This window comes from Haplochromis burtoni, unplaced genomic scaffold (genome assembly GCF_018398535.1).
Source record: "Haplochromis burtoni strain Fernald_Lab_line unplaced genomic scaffold, NCSU_Asbu1 Contig_340, whole genome shotgun sequence".
Taxonomy (NCBI): Eukaryota; Metazoa; Chordata; class Actinopteri; order Cichliformes; family Cichlidae; genus Haplochromis; species Haplochromis burtoni.
This window is the reverse complement of record NW_024582701.1, coordinates 194937-216129: the sequence shown is the minus strand read 5'-3', so window position 1 is coordinate 216129 and position 21193 is coordinate 194937. Positions and strand designations below refer to the sequence as shown.

The following is a 21193-nucleotide window of genomic DNA, read 5'->3' as shown; positions in this document are numbered from 1 at the left end:
TTATGATTATTGATATAATGTTTGCTAACAGTTGCGAGAAAATAGCTTAAAATGCAAAGGAGGGATGGACAGCCGTGAACAGTTAATCACAGTAACTGTGGGTTGTGTCCACCTGATGTGTAGTCATGTTACGTTTTAAGTAACTGCACTGTTGCTCATTGGTCCAACTGTCCTCTTCTCAGGTGAAAGTAAAATTTCCCTTTCATTTGGAAATCAAACTTATACAGTCATGAAGAAGAGTGCAGAGGCATGGACTCCAAGGTGTGTCAAGCCCAGTGTGACATTTCTACAGTCTGTGACAATTTGGGGTGCAATGTGACCTGACAGTGTTCATGGCTGTTGGTTCGTTGTGTTTTATCAAGTGCAATGTCAACCTAACTGTCTACCAGCAGATTTTAATGCACTTCAACTTTCCACCTGCTGACAAGCTTTATGGAAATGCTGATCCTTTTCCAGCAGGACCCACCCACAGTGTCAAACCTTTGGCTGAGTAGTTTGCAGACAAAGTTACTGCCCTTAATTGGCAAGTTCAGCCAAACTGAATTTCATGGAGAATTTATGGATTTTATCAAGCGACAGTTGAGAAATACTAAAATTGGAGGCAAGCTGAAGGTCACTATGAAAGCAGCCTGGGCTTTGATCACCTCTATCTGCCCCCCACTTATGCAGTAACTTGTGATAAAGCCCATGCACTGAGTGTATGAATGGACATACTTCTCAGAAGTTTCATTTCTGTCTTTTGATTGATCCTAGCAAATAATCTAATGATTTCAGATACTGGTGTCCCTTTTTTTCTATGAACTGCATCACGCAAAGCTACTCTAGTAGAGTAAAAAAAAAAAAATCAAAACAACTGAGCTGGAACTGAGCGCAACAAATCAACTTTAATAATTGGATGTATAGCTTACCCTTCTCCAACGCCGCTCTCTTGTTCATCCGTTAGCGTGTCCTTTCGGAATGGCAGCACCACGAGTTTGGTGCCATAAACGAGCATTACAGCACAGCGATTCTCTGGATCTACACGGACAATGGGAATATGTACATTCTGTACAAAGCCATCCTGAAAATACAAGAACAGTTATATTCACAGTTGAGTCACTTTGACACATGAACATAAACTCAGGTTTATTTTTGTTGCTACATACTCTGAGCTCTGGCTCCTCAAAGTAATGAAGAGACAGTGTCTTAAGATCATGTGTCCCAGGATCATACTCTACCACAGACAGCTGGTGAGAGACAAAACACAGGCAAAGGTCACTGAGAAACAATTCTAGGGGTAAACAGCATGGTTTATTTAAGCAGCACACTGCTTGCTCTATAATACCTTTGCATCTTTGAAACTCAAAAGGAGTGCATCTCTGCTGGCTCCAACAAGTTGTACACTGGCCATAGACATGATGTTCCCAAAGAGAGAAAAGGAAGCCACCTGCTCCAGCTTCTCTTTGCGAGACTTGGAATCTGCACAAGAAAAGCTGAGACTCAGCAAAACAACAAACATTTTTTTACCAACAGTAAAATTGTATTTGAATGAGATGCTTTCTTTGACATACCAGATGACTTGTCAGCCTTTGAAGTACTCTGAAATAACACAAATGTGGCATACGTCAAAAAGCCCTTTCATGCTTGTGTTAAAAAAAAGGCACAAAGAAAAAGGGGAATCTTAGAGTTAAAGTTACCTCCACATCATGAATGATCCTGTAAACAAACAGTTGAGACGTCCCAGCTACGACCAGGTTCTTCTCCTTACTGGATATAAAATTGCAGTAGACAGAAAACTCCACTGAGGTCGGTGTGTGGGCTTGTCTGTACACGGCATACATGGTGGCAGGCTGCCCTCAGCATCTAACAGGTGAAAACACTCACGTCAAGACCTCTGACATCACTTCACCACTAAAACGATCGGTACACAGGTATGTGTGTATCTACGTTAAACAAAATTACCCACAAAAACTGCACAGACAGTCCGAGCGCCGTTTTATAGATTACGTCAGTGTACGCTTAAATAGGCTTCATAATGATCAAATGCTAGCTAGCTGATGACATACCAGAAAACAGCGCTACATTTTGTCTGTGTTTTTCAGTTATTAGCATTTATTCTGATAACTGGTTTAACTTAACCAGCGATATCCACTCGTGTTGTTAGGCTCAGCTTTAGTTTAGCTAGCTTCGAATAGCAAATGTATGGGAAAAGCCGGTTATGTTAGCTGCCTTAGCAGCACGCTAACGTTCCCATTTGTAGCTGGCATGGCATTGTAACAGGATACCGTTTTTCAAATGTTTTCACAAGCAGTGAATGTAACGCGTGGACGTACCTATGTCCGTCACGTTATCTGAGTTTGCAGCTTTATTGTTTCCTCCCTTGTTCACACTGAGCGTGACATATTTTGTGTGATACTAACTTAAGCTAGCTAACCGATAGCAAGGTTAGCTGTCGTTGTTGTGGCTGCGTTGGTCTTCTTCTTCGTGTTCTTTTTTTTTTTTTGCCAACCACTCCAATGCACATTAGCGCCACCTATATTTAGCATTTTGATAGCAGCTGCTGTCTCAGAGTTACTTGTGTGTGTAAAGATCTTAAACAAATGAAGAGTAAAGGGGGCAGAGCTTATCAGTCTGTGGCGCTAAGGCTTTGTAACAGTGTCCCTCTACAATTACATTTATTTAGCTGACTCTGTGGACTCTTTAAAAGTAGCTAAAATCTTTTTTGTTTAATCAGGCTTTTTGTTGATTCTTTTACTGATTGTATTGTGTTTTGTTTTTGATTTTTTTTTTAAATTACATTTTAATGGCATTTAATTTTCTTATCTTACTGAATGTTGTGTACAGCATTTGTCCACACTTGTCAGTGAAAGACAGCTTCAAAAACATTTCTTACTTATTAAAGCCAGGTTTATCCCAGCAGAGTGCGCCAAGCGAGTCATTTTTTAAAATAGGTTTTGTCGATGAGTGTGTAGATCCCACATGTTACAGGTACATCACATAATGAGGATTCATTGATATTGTGTGCTGCTCTCACCTTAACAATAAAATGTATAAGGAAACATAAATCAGAATACTTTATTGATCCCTAGGGGAAATTATTTATTATTTATTTAAATAAATGTAAAGAAGTGGTATCCCTTAATCCATAGTTTAATATGATCGGTCTGCTCACAATTTGCAGCTATAAGAGCTTCAAGTCTTCTGGGAAGGCTTTTCACGGGGTTTATGAGTTGTTGCGCTTAGGCTGAACTACTGTCGTTCCCAATCGCTTCCACTTTGTTTTAATACCACTAAAAGCTGACCGTGGAATATTTAGTAGTGAGAAAATTTCACGACTGGACTGGTTGCACAGGTGGCATCCTATCACGGTACCATGTTGGTATTCACTGAGCTCCTGAAACGGACCCATTCCTTCACAAATCAAAGCCGTGTGCATGTCTAGGTGCTTGATTTTATACACCTGTGGCCACGGAAGACCTACATCCACAGGATTATACTGTAAACAGTAAACATTTTTTTTTTTTTTTTTTTTTTTTAAATATCACCGGGCTCCACACAACTTTCTCCTCAGGTGTGCTGTTACAGCATGAGGTGTGCTACGACAACGATCTCCGAAATACATTTAGCGTCTTTTTCATTCATCATGTGTCATGTAAAGTTATAAGATCAGCACATTCTGGACAACATGTGTGCAGATACTACAGATCTGTTTGTTATAGGTCAACAGTGGTCTAAGATCTACAAATAGGGTAAAAAACCGACCATCAAACGCTTTCTCATTTAAAGTTTTATTTTTCATATAAATGAAGTGGAGTTCTCTTAAAACTAAATATTCTTCATTAAAAACAACAAACATGATGCTAAAAACAAAAGACTTTTGTAGTAACTGTAAGTCTAAATTAAACACAGCAAAAACCCAGGGCCAAAACTTTCCAGGATTTAATTAAAATCCAAGACTTGATCAGATAAGGATAAGCAGAAGAGAATGGATGAATGGATGGACTTGGAAAAATGAAGGCACTGTAATTAAAATCAGGCTGTCTGTGCTCACTTCATTAAACAAGGATCAGCAGTAGAGAGAAGACAATCAAGAACTATCACATGTTGTGCAACACACATACTGGAGCTCACAGATCATTTTGGTTCAGAAAAACAACAGCACACAGTCCGTGACGTGTGCAACAGCTGTGATGGATATACGGCTTTAAATTTTTAAGACAGAACATAGATCACGAGACTCAAAACAAGACAGATTTATCTTTAATTTGACAAAGAATAAATGTTTTCAACCCAAGCCCACCTGTACGTGAAGATCACTGGCGTCCAGCTGTAGAGCAGTGGACGACACACCTCTACTTTTCTTTTTTTTTGCTCTTATTTTTACCACACTTAAGTTTTATTCTTGCACAGCCAAAAGAAAGAAAGAAAAACTTTAGGGAGAAACTCAAATAACTTAACCCAAACGTAAAACTAAATAGGAGTCATATTCTTGTACTATCAGATGTGACTCATTCACAATAACCTCATACTGATAGAAGCAGGCAGACAGGGGTGCATGTAGTACTGTCAGCAAAAACTTGTCTTCCACTTATAGGAATACAATGACATTAACAGAGGAAAAGCCAGGCTAATATTAACTGGAGTGTAGGGGTGATGGCAGTGAGAACCAAATCGACTATTACAAGTCAAATGTCACGCAATAAGTGCTGTCTATGTAAAGCCACGGCACAATGAGCTGTAAATGTGCTGAAAGGGCATGTTTAAGGTTACTGAAAGAAAACTGGTTTGTTGGGTTCAGTTGCTTGATTCCTTTTAATAACATTACAACATAGTGAGGAAATCAAAGAGGGGAAACGATCAACAGAGAAGCACTTCATGGGTTTGATCACGGCTGATCAAATGATTACACCTTAGCCCTTTATAAACCAAAATTGATTTTTTAAACTGAAGGCAGAAACATTAAAGCATCAGCAGTCTGCTCTCTCTAAATTTCATCGCCGGCGTCTAATCCATTCTCCTCAGCGGTGGATTCTCTGGCATGTGATGAGATATTCTGGAAAAGCTTGTGTGTCGTTGAAAATGACAAACATCGACGGCTTGGTAATGTTATCAGTCACGCTGTCGTATCTGAGGGGGATATCTCCTGTCTCCTTCAGCGGGGCCGTCTTTATCGAATGGCAGCCTTTGGTGTAGTCTCCCGTTAGAACTTTGGACACAAAAATAAACTTGTATCCATCCGCGTTTGGGGGGGAATACTGATCCTGGACAGATAGAGCCGAGTTCACAGCAAAATAGACCCCCTGACCGTAGACGGTGGCTGCGTGGAGAAACCAGAACATCAGAAGATGTGACAAAACCTGATGTAAACAAGACAAAGAAAGCCAGCGTACCATTCTTTCCACAGAAGCTTCTGTTGAAGCCATGGACGCATATCTCCTTGACGCTGCTCTCGCTCGTGCCGTGGTACAGGGTGCGCTCGATCTGCGGGTAGGTGGCGTGCTGCAATACGCTGGCCTTCTTAAGCTTGTACTGGTTGTACAACAGCTTGTTCATGAGCTTCTCAACCTGCAAACCAAACAAAAATGATTGTAGTCACCACTAAAGCCACAGTCAGCTGCTGCAAAAGAGACAGAGCTCATCGTTTCACCTGTATGATTCGGATTTTGCTGTGGTATTCCTGAATGGTCTCGTAGAATTGCTTCACCACGTTCTGGAATTCATCAGATTCCTCGTCCACTTTGGTTGCTTCAGGGAAGTTTGATAGCACGGAGTAGTCGTCTTCTGTTAAACAAATGATTTAGTAAGCATTATTTCAGTTTTTTAAATGATTCGTATTATTTAATAAAATAAACAGGGAGCTGCAAAACTGATGCAAGTGGAAAAACTAACTAACATACATCAATGACAAGAAGTGCAAGCCTCCACCAAGGCAGCTCGCTCTCTTTTACTTTGAAGGGATCAGTTTATTTTGTGTATATTTATTGTTTTCTTTGTTCTTTTTTAATTATACCACAAACAAAGACAGGACAATTTTAAGCAGAGCTTTAAAGGTAAAGAGATTGTTTTTTGAATGTTTGAGCTTTCATGACTTTGAAGATAAGGTCAGAGGTCCAAAGTAATGTGATATTTAGAATCCCCATATATCATTCCATATGCTGTCAATATAAACAGCAGCAATAAGAACCATCGTTTTAAATAGCTCTATACAGCATTATTATCATTTTGACCTTCGGATTAATCTAGTGACAATGTTGAAAATACACACCACGTTTATAAGAATAATAACTTCTAAGTCTTAAGGCTTTTAGTTTATTTCTGACTAATAAATCATGAAGTTGACCTTGAAGACCTTGGTGGAAATAAGCCTAATTTTAACAGATTGCTAACATGACCCCACTCTACACCCATACAAAGTTTTATCAGAATTCATTCTTAAGTTTTCGAGCTATGCTGTTTACCTTGGTGGACGTAATAAGTAGTTACAATTATATACATTTCCCTAAGTCTCCCCACTCAGCTGTTGATATGAAAATGTCTTTCTTTATTACATACTTTACTTTGTTTTATGTTTTAATAGTTTATTTCAGGCAGGTACACAATGCTAATACTTCTGACTGTGTGCTAATCTGAAAAAACACAGCGGAGCTAACTACAAATACTCCTAATATTCCTCACAGACAACTTCAAGGGCTAAATACCGAAGCCAACATTCCTCTAATGGCCAAAAATGAGTCTGGCTGCAAAAGCAGATAAATCTCTAACACTGCTGCGTTAAAAAGTTCTGTCTCTATAGTATCCAAATGGACAGTTTTATAACAACTGTTAAAGCTTCAATTATTGGTGTGTTGGTGTAGCTGTTTGCTGGGCTTAACCTCAGCTAACTGGAGTCACTGAACCAGACCTCACACAATATTTGTGCTACTGCAGCACCTTTAATGAAGTTATATGAAAAATCATGTGGCCTGTTGTGTGATATAGCATAAGACAGCTGATGACATTTTTGACTTGCTAATCATTTTCTGGATTTTGTCTCTTTCACGGCCCCACACGCAGCATCATTCCACAAAAGGCTTAATAAATCCCACTTTACCTGGTACACTGTCACCTAAATCGTCTAATTCGAGCAACTTCCTGGAGATCTGCGCTGATTTCCCCGAAGCGATGTTGTGTTCTTGCATCTTCTCAAAGTTGATTGTGTGCGGCTGATTGTCTAGCAAGATGTCAACCTTCTTCAGCTTCTTTCTAAAGGCATTCTCAATGAACACTGTGGCTTCGGGAGAATAAGGAGCAGTGACGGAGGAGATTGGGTCGTGCCGCAACCACTGCACAGTATTCAGGATTTCCCGTTCTGGTACAGAATTGGAGATTTTCTCCAGAAGCAGCTTAACATCACACACAGCTCCCATCACAAAGTCTTTGAAACCAGATACAGTGATTATGGTCCCTTGAATCTGGATCTCAACTGCATGTTTCCTCTTGATAATGTCCAGACATGTCTTGTAGTACTCTGACATATTCCTCAAGTTCCTGTGCTCTATTTTCTCCTCAACCTGTCTCTGGCTCACCTTCTTACCAAAGGCTATGTCCACCCGAATCAAGTCACAGTTATAGCCTGCAAACACAAATAACTGGATGGTGTTGGCTGCTTCGATTGCATCTTTCAGGGGAATATTGATATTAGCCTTCTTTGGCTGGTGCACCTGGGGTGTCTCATCAGCCCCATTAGAAGAGCTTTCTTTTTGGCTCATATTCCTGGACAACTCCAAGGCTTTCTGCAGCTGCTCCTCTTCGTCCTCCGGGGTCCAGTGGCTTGACTCCATGGAGTACTGGATAGCTAAAGACAGCTGGGCCTCTTCCTCCAGATTGCTAGAATGGCCCAGAGCTCCATTATTGAAGAATAAGCCGCTCGCAGTGTTCTGATCTGAGTCAACAGCTGTCACATCGGAGTCCTGGTCCATCAGGCTGCTTGGGTCATCTGACGCCGTGTACAGGTCTACGTTATCCATGTTTTCCTGCTGGTCTGAAGTGGGCACACTGTGCACCAGTCTCTCATCAATAGCCGAGACGATTTTCTTCGCCTCCTCTAAAAGACCTGCAAAGAGTTAAATGCACAGTTTAAGCTGCATAGAACTGACAGATACCTGCAAAGAAACCAAAGATGCTACCTCCATCTGAAGCATCAATTTGCATTGAATCTGACTTCAACTCCTGCGCAGACATTTTCGGGAAGTTTTTGTGAAACATCATCTGCCACGCAGCTTCAAAGATGTCCTGGAATAAATAAAACATTTGCATGATTTAGTTCCAACTTAATGTTAAATGACTTACAACTTCAAAAGACATCCTTAGTAAGAAAACACACTATATGAGTAGTTTTGTATATCTGGACATTTTAGTTAAAAATTCCAGAGCAAGCATTAAACAATCTTAAAATCTTAAATATATCTTCAAATTCTATGGGTTGATCTGTTGTGAAGGGCAGCTTTTACCAGCCAAGAGCTATCATTAATTTTTTTTTATCTCAGAAAGATTTACTGGATTTAAACCTGCTTACATCTATTTATCATTCTCAGCTGGAGTATTGTAACTCACAGGATATAGGGCTGTTTATTTTCAGCCTTTTTTAAAAGCTGTAAAGAACGACAACACATCACTTCTGGTCTGGTAGAACTGAACAGCCTGCCAGCAAAACACTGAACAGATTTTATTTGTATTGTAAGCCCTCCATGGATCAGCTGCAAAAACAGATTATGCATCCACTGTCAACATTTTCTTACTGCCCTTTTATTAATTAATCATTTCTATTTGCAGACGTCTTATATTTTAAATCTTTTGTTGATTTACTCTTATTCTGTTTCATTATTTTATAGATCTCTGCTCACCTCATATTGGTTACATTTTCTGTCCTTTGGATTTCCTGTTTCATGGTTGACTTAGTCTTTTACACTACCTATTCAGTGTTGTCCTATTCTGTATATTTTTGCATAACTAGAACATTATTCCAGCAATGTGGGAAACGACGACTACTACTAAAAATAAAGTCAAGCCTTGAGGTATAAAAATCAGAAACAACCACCTACAAATCTGTCAAGATAAGAGGAAGCAGTTTACTTTAAAAGCACAGAAAAACACATAAGATTCCGGAAACAAGCTTAATTTCTTCCATCATTACCTGGTGAGGCAGGGGCTTCCAGGGCACATATTTGGGGCTGATGTAGACACAAAACTTTGCCTCCATCTCATTCAGAATGCTCTGACACTCCTTTTCACCTAAAAACCGGGCCACTCCTGGAGTGTTTACTGTGATGGTTCTAGTGCAGATTGAAGAAACTACACCTTGCAGCACCTCCTCTGCCATTTGGCAAGCAACAACGTGGCCGTGGATCTGTCAGGTACATCCACACACAGGTAAAAATATAATTTATAAACACTCTGACTTTAATGACGTTTACACCGCTACAGTCATGAAGCCTTTACATGCGATTCTGATACACACCTTTAAGCCACAATTATCCTCGGCCTCTAGTGGAAAAATAGACACTTGGTCCATGTCAACCAAGAGCTGATGACAGTGGATCTGAATGTACTTCAGCATGCCCGGCTCCATAGGGATGACCGTCTCCCTTTCAATGGGTGTAGTCAGAAACTGCATGATGGCAGCCTGCTTCTCATTCTCCATCCCCGTCAGAGTCCAAACATCAATATTCCCTCCTCGTTCTGACACCTTTACAGAGCAGAAACTCAGAGTCTGCAGGAACTCTGACCACTCTCTGCAATTCAGCATGCACTCATTTTCCTGGTCCATCGGCATGCTGAAGTAACACACTTGGGATTTTAAAAAGCTGCACGCCTTTTTAGCCGAGTCTTGGGTTAGAGACGTTACGGTAATATTAGAGTCTGATACGGTGTACAGAGTAGAGGAGCCACTTTGTGTCATGGCTTGTAGAAGCCGTTCCTTTACATCTTTTCTGGCAAGAAATTGAGCCTTTTCCAGCTCAAGGGTGAAATGAGCCTCTGCTATGTTACAGAGAAAGTCCATGATGGTTTGTTTAACCTGCTCTGCCTGTGCTCTATCAGGTCCTTCAATGTAAACACCATCGTCTTTAGTTTGGATAATAACATTCGGGTTCGTGTTCTTGATGTCCCTTTGAATGGTACTATGCTGAAACAAAGCATGTTTCCCTGGGTCTGTGAGAGCAATATGACATGTTATTGTATCTGAATCATCACTTTGATCCTCCATGACTTCCTCTGCCTCCTCTTCTTTCACCTCCTCTACCTCCACCTCCTCTACCTTTGTTGGTAGAGGAGGTGGAGCAGCAACGGACTCCAAAGCCATTTCACTTGGAGGATTGCTGGAACTGGCTGCCGTGGGAGGACTCGTCTGCATCTCAATATCATTCACCTCCTCGGAGTTCTCAGTTGTGTCTTGGCTTGTCTCCACCTCTTGCGATGTTTTACTTTCTACAGGTACAAGAAAATCGAAGTAGGGCTTCACTGAGAGCGCAGCACCCTCAAGTTTGTGTGAGAGAGCCAGGACAGCATCCACAGCTGTTCAAGGAAAAACAAACATTTTCAGAAAACAAAGCAGACAAGTTTTAAAGGTTACAGTGTGTAAAACTTACATTCATAGTTACAGAAGGACACCTTTGCTGTACTCTCTGACAGCACGATGACCTCCTTTACGTCCTGGTTCCCGCCGCGACTGCTCTCAAAGTACAAAGTGACGTGGTCCGGAGTGGTTCCAGGGTGCAGATTCTCCACTAAGATTGAGTCGGGTTGTTCAACCTGTTCCACGGTTACTTGAGCCCCATCAAGTGTCCTCTTAGAGATTTGTGTGCTAAGTGTTTGGAAATCTGTAATATGAACAACATATTTCAGTCAGGACCACTACACTGCACCAATCCATCATGTAGAATTTGAATTATTTCACAAGCGGCCTGCTACTACAAAACCCGAAGAATCCATGGACCAAAGTCATTAAGATTTACTATCTGGAGACCACGAAGGTCTAAATCAACTCTTTGTTTTTAAGAAAAATTAAAGATATGCATTCAGTCGACCTGTTGCGAGCGGTTCGTGGAATTGAATGACGATCAGATCTCTCCCCGGTGAGGGATACAGGTTGTAGTCTTCCAGTCCCATTGTGTTCTCCACGTAGAGCTCTATCATCTCTGTGTTGGTGTTGGGGTTGATCCCCCGCAGCAGGAGTTTGCGCGGGTCCTTTGAGGCAGGCTTTCTCACACTCAGCTCAGCATTATGCAGAACGTGGTGCCCTTTAGACAGCACTCGGGCTGCGACTAAAAATGAGTGGAGCGGAAAGAAAAGAATTAGTATACAGTAAATATTCGGCGCCGTCTATATCTGTTGTCTAAAATTAAAATGTTCTTTTGAACACAACAAGGTTTTGGTTCTACTCAAGTGCTTCTTACTATAAAAAGAAATGTTTACAAGTTTTTAAACAGTCAGGTTATCACAGGTCATTATACAGGCCAGCGTTTTTTAACCGAGTCTTCAACAAATTTGCAGGATGACATTTTGTCTTACACAGCATCAAGATGATTCTCTCCATCCTAACTCTGGGAGACTATTTAAGTGTTGACAGTGGTGCTGCACTGCATGCTTAAGTTGTTTCTACACAGATATATTATCTAAGTTTATTGGTACTTACAGAAATTAGACTACAAATAGGGCAGAGAAATATAGCACCTAATAATAGTGAGTTAATGAAACGGGGATAATATTTGTGGTCGAACTGATTAGAGATTTACTCACATTTCTACCCAAGCGATCATCACAGTACTCGGACATTTAGCAAAGGGAAAAAGACCGTAGTGCAGCAGTGCTGAGACAGGTCTGTACCAATTTTTTATAAGGAAGAGTGACCACACAATCTAAATCACTTCTACGCTTGCACTCCATGATAGAATATTTCTAAGGCAGCAGTTCAAGTCTGTGAATACATGCTCTGGACAATATGCTGTGTTCTGTGCCAACCTAAAAATGGCACTGCAGAGGAAAGCCATCGGCCAGCACAGTGATACGTGGACAGCTCGAGCCTGTTTGGGGTCCAAGGTGAAGTTTTGAATTGAGTGAAAAGAAATATCTATCGTTAATTAATACAAATAATCAGCTCAGCTCTGTGTTGTTCACACACAGAAAATGTACAATTTAAAGAAAAATATCGCCTGATTTTGAATTTGATGTCAGCAACATGCCTCAGCAGTTGGACTTTGGGGAGAGGATTGTTCTCCCACTCTTATCTGATATAGGATTTTAGCAGCTAACAGCTATGTCACAGTTGTTTTGTTTCATGATGCTCCAAATGCTTTAAGAAGGTGAAAGGTCAGGACAGCAGGCAGGCCAGTTCAGCACAAAGCCATGCTGCTGTTATCTTAGTGAAATTATAAAGGCCTCCCCTGAAAAAGACGTCTAAATGAAATAATAGATGTGAAATCTCTACATAACTTTCAGCTGCAAACCCATGGGTATGATGCATCCCCACACCATCAGAGACGCAGCCTTTTAACGGGGCACAGATAAAGATTCTGATGGTCTCTCTCTGGAGGAAGCATCTGTGTTTTCTAAAACGTATTTCAAAGCGTGATTCATCTGACCACAGGACAGTTTTCTCTCAGTCGATTTTATATGACCTTTGGCCACGAGAAGATGGTGACTTCTGGAATCCCTGAAAGAGACCAGGGGGGGATTCCCATGACAGACTCATGCCTGTTTTTAATGCAGTGCTGAATGAGGGCCTGAAGATCACAGACATCCAAGATTGATTTTTCTGAATATGTGAGAAAATCAATCTTGGATGGCCTTCTTTTAATGATATTATGTGAATAAGGTGATTAGATATTGCAATTTTACAAACTGTGGATTACAATTAAACCACAATTTGTAGAAGCAGTTTTTTGCAGACTGGTGAACCTCTGCATATCGTTGCTTCTGAGAAACTGCCTCTCTTTTGAAATACAATCATGTCACTGCAAATAAACCTAATTAAGTCCAAAATGTTCTTGCAGCCTTTGTTTTTAACTTCGTTAAAAGAAGAGGAAATCCTACACTGTAACATGTCCGGGCTTTTTTGAGATGTGTTGCTGTGGTCCCTTTTTTTCCAGAACTCCCTTGATTCGCCTATAATTTTCTTTAAAAAAGTACATTTTCTCAGTTCAAACATTTGATATGTTTTCTGTGTTCTTCTGTGAACAGATTTGCAGATCACAGCATTCATTCACCCCCACTGTTTTGGAATCGGGATTGTATTACTACTAACATAGTTGTAGTAGCAGGATTTTGCTGTTGATATGGAGCTTATTATGAACTGTTTTGTATCCAACTGGTACTAATGATTACAAAGCAGAACTGTGTTAAGTCATTATGTTCAGTATAGCTTAATCTACTAGTTATTTCCTCTGCTGCCTAAGTAGCTCTGAGTATACAGTGGTTTGAAAATGTGTTTGCCCCCTTTCCTCATTTCCTAGTGTTTTGTCACACTTTTATGATTCAGATGATTGAACACATTTTAATATTAGATAAAGATAAACTGAGTAAGTACAAACACAGTTTTTAAATGATGATTTCATTGATTAATTCAGAAAAGTTATCTAAACCTACCTGATCCTTTGTCAAAAAGTAATTGCCCGTTTTTTAAAATTATGAATTAGCTGTGATTAACCACAGCTAATTAATCTAAAGCTTTAATCTAATCTATAATCCGAAGCAGTAAAAGTCTGAAAGCTCAGAAATAAAACTCTTGTTTTCAAATCACTCAAAATATGACGGGAAAGTCCCTTTTCTCTTAGCCCACTTTGGACTAAGTTTGGTCCTTTTTAAGGGGACTATAGGTGAAAAAATCCTTTATGTAAGAAATTTGGGAAAAAAGACAAGAAACAAATGACTGTCTGTTCACAGTGACTTGCCTGCTGCATCTTCAAACACGACTATGGCGCGGTCGCCATCCTTCACCACAGATACAAGTGGACCTCCACCAGAGCGCCGCTTGTTCTCAAAATATAAAGACAGAAGCTCCTCATCCACTCCTACAGGCACCTTCGACACCTCCAACGTCCTCTCCTCCACTCTTTCACCAGGCATCCTAAACAAAAATAGAGAATCATGTTTTATTTGTCTGTCAAAACAATGCCTAAGCTTTGCTTGTTCCAGCTTTTCAACTGTGAGGACTTCATATTTCATATTGACTTTGTCTTCAGAAATGCTCCAAAATGATGGAATTGTGTTATGGTACTGCTTTATGACATTAACACAAATCAAACAATAATGGAAGAATCAAATATCAAGGACAACTACACAATATTATATACGGCAACAATATTAATAACAAAGTACAGCTGTGACAGTTACTGCAGTAGTACAGCTGCACACATGGCCCCACCATGCAGGTAAACAAGTACAGTACTGGGATGTACACAAAAGAGCATAAAGTTTCACGTCTGTCTATTACAAGTGGCATATGAAGCAGCTATTATCGACACATGTCACGGTTTCTGTTTTGCAATAACGTGTTAATAAAGTTTTAAACTGTCACTTTTAAACCTGTAAACATGGAAGAAAAAGCAAAACGAGGAAATCAGGAGGAGGCAAGCCTGCAGGTATAAAGGAATCTGTAGTCGCTACTTTTTCTTTAAATTATAATTATATAGCTTAGTTTGACAGATAGTTAGAGATTAGTTTAGCAGTTATGAGCAGAGACAGCTTTAGAGTGGTGAATGTGTGTTTAAAATGCGATAGCTGCTATCGAGTAGGGGCCTGTCGTGTCAGTGATTATGGCCTACATAGCACTGCTCGTAGCTACCTTACAGGAAGCCCGGCCTTTACATAATTTTAAGGACCAAAATGTCGTGCTGCTGTTTTTAAATTAGCCACACAGAACATATTCCTTAGTCTGACAATAAGCGTCACAGCAGCCCACTTTTTTTACTGCGTAATTAACCTAAAGTTCATGTACAGCACGCTGTCACTTTGCTAACTGGAAAGTGAAACTAGCGGCTACAGCTGCCATGTTCAGTCACTGAAGCTATTGTTAGTCGCAAAGCTATTTATGCCGGCGACAGAATAAACTGTTATGTTTTCACACAGCTTTTAGCTCTGCTTACCTGTTCTACGACAACATTTGCTGTCAAAGCTAGAAGAGTTGAACTGTGGACTCTGAAGACTTCCTTGTTGTGCTGCTTGTTGAACGTCGGGTGGCGTCATCAGCTCAACGTGTTAAAGGGCCAACGCAACTTTGTGAGAGTTGACAGCTTACAGCAGTATTTAGTTTTAAGGGAATAGTATGGAGTTTGGTATACATTCGTTTGGTTTTCTTTGTTCTTTTTAAGAAGATTTGTAGTGCAGCAAAAATCAGATAAGGGCATCATTGCAAATGTTAACTTTGATTACTCAAACATCATGTAGGAGTATGTCATGGATAATATGTACTAATTTGTAAATAAAGGGACATCATTAGCTATTAATAAAGACAAATATTAGTGCAGTACTGCAGTATATTTATAACTAACTGTGCAGCTCATTCTTTTTCTCTTGACAATACTCTTTAAATACTCTTTATGAAACACATTTTGGGGCCAACTTAAAAGAAAGGCAGATGTGAAATGTAAAAGTGAGGTCAGAGGTCAAATGTGACATTATGTTTGGATGCAAGCTATAATGTGATATTTAGAATCCCCATATACCAATCACTGCCTAAATGTTGCCAATACAAACAGTCTATAGACAGATAAGTTACTGCTTTTTAATCCATATGTATCCTTCTGTATACAACTTAATTGATGGACCTCTATAGTTTCTATAGTTCATTTCTGTGCATGTGTGGATTGGATGGGTTGTTATGTCTGTGAAGGTTCTCAGTCATCCAGGTCATGGTAATCCAAGGAGCTTGGAAAGAAAAGTGACTGGACTTCTTTGAGTTTCTTGAAGACATTTCACTTCTCATTCAAAAAGCTTCTTGAGTTCTAAGACCAATTGGTGGAGTCTCATGTAAATCTCATTTGATTATGCAGATGATCAATAGTGGGTCAACAACCCTTATAAGAGACAACTCCCAATAGGGTGAAACATCTTCAAGAAACTCAAAGTTAATGGGTTGTTACCGACATCTTGTGAGAATTTCACATCAATAGCATTTTAAAAAATAATTTTACTTAGAAAATTGTGATCAACAGTTATTTTACCCGCTGTAAATTTAACACTTTACTTTTGTGACCACTGAAGTATATTTTATTGAGAACAATTGCCAGTACATAAAATTATGAATACAGGTCTGGAAGGGAGTATATTAATATTGTGGGGTGACTGAACATTGCTGGAATGTGCATAAGCACGTTTGAATCACTCGTGATTAACAGACTTGTGAAACGACTGTTATATAATGGTTGGACAGAATTAGACTTTTTAGCACTTACGTGCATTTTATGGCTCATATAAAAGCCCTCATTTGATTAGGGCTACACCCTGAACAGTATAAACTGGATCCTGCTCAGTCACAGTGGTTTACAGTGTGAGTGCTCAGGTAGCAGCTGGGTCTTAGATTTCTGCTCCTTTCAGTTTAATTACATACATTTGCCAAAGCAATAAGATAAAGGGTGTAACATATAACATTTATTGAGGGCTGTTTTGTGGCTTAACACTTATTAAGTGCTAACTTAATACATAAAATGCTAGCTTCTTCATTCTTCTGGGAGTTTCAAGTATATCCGCTATTGCTAGGACTGCAATCTTCTGGACAGAGACTTCTGATGTTGCCAGAATCTGCTGGAGCTGCGCTTCCAGTTCCAGGTGTTACAGCTGCTAATGCAGTAATTACAAATGTGTCTTTTTTGGCCCCGACCAGTTGTTCTTTTAAGCCCTGTTTCAGCTGATCTTTACTGTCACACGGTCTTTCTTACAGATGTTTCAGCTTAGACTCCCACACCCGTCACAACACTCTTCCACTCCTCACCAACTACCACTGTGTCTGACCAGTTGGTTGACAACTGATTGCCTGCCTCGAACTTGGCCGTGTTGTTCTCAACCACATTTAGTGGACTTCTAATTCATATACAGCACTGTCACTAGGTTGACCTTGGGTATACTGTCTCAGCTTGGGACTCACATCCTGCTGCTATGGACTTCCTAATCTCTTGGGCAACTTGTGCAATATGCAGCTTGGATCCTGTCAGCTGTGACTGACTCCTTCCTCTACAGATCTTGTGCTCAGGGCCTGTTGTTGTGATCAGAGGCTGTCCTTTCATGTTCTGTTAGGCTGGCTTTTGCAAGCCGCTTGGTATTTCTCTATGGAGGGGCTTGATCTCTTACCATATTTCCTGCTTCTGTTCCATCTGTATGGTGGTTGTGGTTTTGATGGTTATGTAAAGGTTGGGACCACCAGATTCAAGAGCATGCTAACAAGGTAATATTGTGTTTAATTGCAAATATAACAAAAACTCATGTGATGACTACTTTCTAAATGAAAACTATAGCTTTATGTTGCAAAGAGAGAAGCAGGTCAAACTGAGAAACTTCAATGTGGCCTGTAGTGCATTACAGTTTTTCTCTATTGGTTTGGCTCATTTCTTGAAACAGAAATTACATTCTCAAAACTCTAAGATCATTTAGCACAACACTATAGCTCACCTGCAAAAGCTCATCTCTTCCAAAACTGTCCACTCAAGCTTCAGACTAAATCCCTTTCTCATTTAAACAGTCAGTGTCTCCAAAATGGCAAAGATCCTTCTCAATAGCTTTGGCTCATTTCTCGACACAGATCGGACATTCTCATCATTCTTCGTGCTTTTGTCAAAATAAACCTGGATGGTTGATCACAACAACATGGTCCACCTGCAAAAGCTCATATCTCTCCTAAAACAGTTCACTCATGTGTCAAAACTACATTTCTTTCTAATCTGAATAGTCAGTGCCCCCAAAATGCATCGTCCCTTTGGCATTGTGTGAGTACTGCCATACAAAATGTTTAGATGTTTTGTCACTATGGCAGAGGACCAACAATATACAACAGAAAAGAGTAGCCTCCAAGGTTTGACATCACAGATTGCACTCACACTACCAAGGAAATTATAACCATTTTTTATTCACACGCAAAGAAAGTTTCATACATATGTAAAAAGAAAATGTACATTACAGTAGTAAATTGTATGAACACAAAATCAAAAAACAAGGACTTATTCAGTGGTCGCTGTACTCATTCTCCCGCTCTTGTCCACTGTCTTCACCCTCCTGATTATTTACACGCTGTTGTCCGTCTGGCCACAGATTCTCGTCCACATCACAGCGGATACTTTCTCTAGCGATGCAACGAGGGAAGACACGGCGTGCATGCCGCAACCATCCCCTGCATTGATCTCCTGTAATGTCGTCACACGCTGCATCCATAGCATGGAGCAGGAACGGCTGATCCTGAGCATGATGCTCATACACTCTCCACCTCCAAGCAGAGAAAAACTCCTCTATCGGATTGAGGAAAGGAGAGTAAGGTGGTAGGAACCCCATGACCATCCTTGGATGCGTTGCAAACCAGCCCCTAATGAGTGGGCTATGGTGGAAATTGACATTGTCCCACACAATTACATGAATGGGTAGGTGAGGCCCTATGAGACCTCTCATTTTCAGGGATAAAATCGGTATAAAGGCGATCCAAGAAGATGAGGAGCTTGTGTGTGTTGTATGGGCCAAGACTGGGGATGTGAGTGGCCACACCATTCTCAGAAATGGCAGCACACATAGTTATATTGCCCCCTCGCTGACCTGGGACATCCACTGTGGCCCGGTGGCCAATAATATTAAGGCCACGTCTTCGGCCCTTGGCCAGGTTGAAGCCAGCTTCATCCACGAACACCAGGATGTGAGGGGTCTCATGTCCTTCCAATGCCATTATTCTCTAAAATAGAGTAAAGAACATAAAATCAGTCATACAGAAGAGTCATATACTACAGTTAGACAATTACATGTTCTCCCCCACAGGTTCAATATACTACAGGCCAGTGATAGGCCTATGAGGAAGTACTGCAGGGGTATTTGATAGAAAGGGGAGTGGGAAATACTGATGACTTACTGAGATGTTACAGTAAAACCTACAGTATTAGATAGATTTGATAAGGATTATAATGAGAATTGTATCATACAGTAAACTGCAGTTTTCTATTGAAATTGTTGAAGTCAGATGAAGCAAATACTGATTCTGAAATCAGGTAAAGGAGGTATTGAAACCAAATAAGTGAACTACTGCTTACTGTGATTACAGGTAAGGTTATAATGAGAGACAACCAGTAACTGACTTACATTTACATACTGGTAGCGCAGCTCCTTCACTCTGTCAGAGTTCCTCTCAAATGGTACCCTGTAGATTTGTTTCATTGTCATCTGATGCTTCTTCAAAACCCGGTCTATTGTGGAGATGCTTATTGTGTTTATATTCTGGAATATATGATTGTCTTGAAGGATGGCATCACGGATCTGTCTCAATGTGATGGCATTATTTGCGGCCTCTTCCCATTATTCTTCTTCGTCATCGTCGTCGTCGTCTTCTTCGTCTTCCTCCTCCTCTTCCTCCTCTTCCTTGAGGAAGAACTTCCCCTTGTGCGTTTGCTTGGCCTTGTCTATCCATGTTCAGAGATCGGACTGGCTCTGGTCAAGCTCTATATATCTGTGTTTGGCAGCACACAATCATGGAACACACCTGTGTGTGACACTCCCCCTTCGTTAGTCTAGTTTCACCTGACTGTCAATGACTGTCATCAATTTATCAAATATTCAAAGAAATTCATATATGGTATTCATGGTATTATGTTCTTGACCAATTTTGACAATTGAACAGACAGTTGTGCATGCGAGTACTTATACAATGAAATCATGCTGACATGTTTTGGAGAGAATGATCATTAGACTGAGAATCAACTAATCAGTTTAAATCTACAAGATCTATTCATTTGGAAATTGTGCTAAATGTGGGCTAACTGTATAACTGTAGGCTACTTGTACTTAATCATTTGCAAAGATGCACTGAGACAATTGAGACATGTACTAAGGCATTTGCCATTTGATAAAATGAATGAGAAATGCCATTCTGTTGTGAACATTTGCCAAGAGGTTTGTCCATGTTATTTTGAGAATGTAATTTCTGTTTCAAGAAATGAGCCAAACCAATGGAGAAAAACTGTAAGACAACTATAAATAGAATGGACATTAATAGCACTCCATAGCCTTTAATACATTCTACAATCAGCTATCTCAGATTACTTTTTATAAATTATTATTTTTGAAGGTGGTTTGTACAACTTACTTAAGATACAAAAACTATGAGTGTAATCGGCATTACAAAACACAAAACAGCTTATAAGCACTGAAGCCAGAAAGCAACTGTACTGTGACTCCAGGCATGAAATTACTGAGCGGTAAGAGAGGAAAGAACCTACTGGTTTCACAGCACTGAAGGCATAACACCTCATTTAGACTCAATTTAATTAAAGCACATAATAAAGAAGGCATACGTCATGTGTTTATGTAATTCACACTGAATATTTCATCAAAGCACAGATGTAAAAGCAGAAAATCTAAATTTTTTCTGTGTACTGAGCAGAAAGAAGAAATAATGACTTTTAGCTGTAGCAGGTCATGAAGGAAAAAGCAAAGTTATTATTGACCAAACTGTGAAGGGGATTCATGTAAATAGCGCCTCACCAATTAGGACTGATTAACCATCGACCATGCTTGTGATTACATCCTTAAAAAGAGAAAGATTAATCAGGAACATTAAATGCCGTGTATTTCTTTTCAAATCCCAAACTGTGAATCATCTAACTTTGTCTCAGCTGCTGCAGACTGATATGTTTCTGTGAAATCTGTGTAGACCCATCCACATACAAGCTCATGGCCATCTGGTGTAATTTGCACTCAGCCTACTCAGAATTTGTGAAATATTTTACAAATCATTAACCTTCTTGTCCTTTTTACACGTTTCAGCAAAAAGCTCCAGTTGTATTTGTGTGGGAGTCTACAGATAGCTGAACAACTGAATAATTCAACTTCTCATTATCTGTCTCTCCCACACAAGTCGGTGTCAATGACCTGAACTTGAACTGTATCAGACTATACATACATATATGGATAGATAGATAGATAGATAGATAGATAGATAGATAGATAGATAGATAGATAGATAGATAGATAGATAGATAGATAGATAGATAGATAGATA

At 39.9% G+C, this 21193-nt stretch overlaps 2 protein-coding genes across 2 annotated transcripts in view; both read right to left on the bottom strand.

Annotated features, from left to right (window-relative positions):
• Positions 1–2484, bottom strand: part of cpsf1 (cleavage and polyadenylation specific factor 1) — a 19348-nt gene extending 16864 nt beyond the window's left edge. The window contains exons 1-6 of the mRNA XM_005942583.3: positions 2313–2484; positions 1677–1842; positions 1551–1578; positions 1325–1458; positions 1146–1226; positions 909–1060 (exon numbers count right to left, since the gene is read on the bottom strand). Coding sequence (XP_005942645.1) covers positions 909–1060; positions 1146–1226; positions 1325–1458; positions 1551–1578; positions 1677–1820 — 539 coding nt within the window. The 5' untranslated portion in view covers positions 1821–1842; positions 2313–2484. The remainder of the gene's footprint in view (positions 1–908; positions 1061–1145; positions 1227–1324; positions 1459–1550; positions 1579–1676; positions 1843–2312) is intronic.
• A 1267-nt stretch (positions 2485–3751) lies between these two features.
• On the bottom strand, positions 3752–15226 carry parp10 (poly(ADP-ribose) polymerase family member 10). Its single transcript, XM_005942579.3, has 11 exons — positions 15099–15226; positions 13905–14080; positions 11043–11279; positions 10605–10835; positions 9476–10530; positions 9152–9364; positions 8145–8250; positions 7070–8071; positions 5627–5760; positions 5370–5544; positions 3752–5296 (listed from the first exon to the last, which is right to left on the bottom strand). The coding sequence occupies exons 2-11, from the start codon at positions 14077–14079 to the stop codon at positions 4998–5000; spliced, it is 3627 nt and encodes a 1208-aa protein (XP_005942641.1). The 5' UTR covers position 14080; positions 15099–15226; the 3' UTR covers positions 3752–4997.
• Positions 15227–21193: the final 5967 nt, after the last annotated feature.

What these genes read in the sequence shown, in the direction of transcription:
- parp10 (XM_005942579.3), bottom strand. Translation starts at nt 14,079, where the DNA reads ATGCCTGGTGAAAGAGTGGAGGAGAGGACGTTGGAGGTGTCGAAGGTG. An exon ending in AATTGATGCTTCAGATGGAG is followed by an intron (nt 8,072 to 8,144) that starts GTAGCATCTTTG and finishes AACTCTTTGCAG; the next exon opens with GTCTTTTAGAGGAGGCGAAG. An exon ending in AAGCTTCTGTGGAAAGAATG is followed by an intron (nt 5,297 to 5,369) that starts GTACGCTGGCTT and finishes TTCTCCACGCAG; the next exon opens with CCACCGTCTACGGTCAGGGG.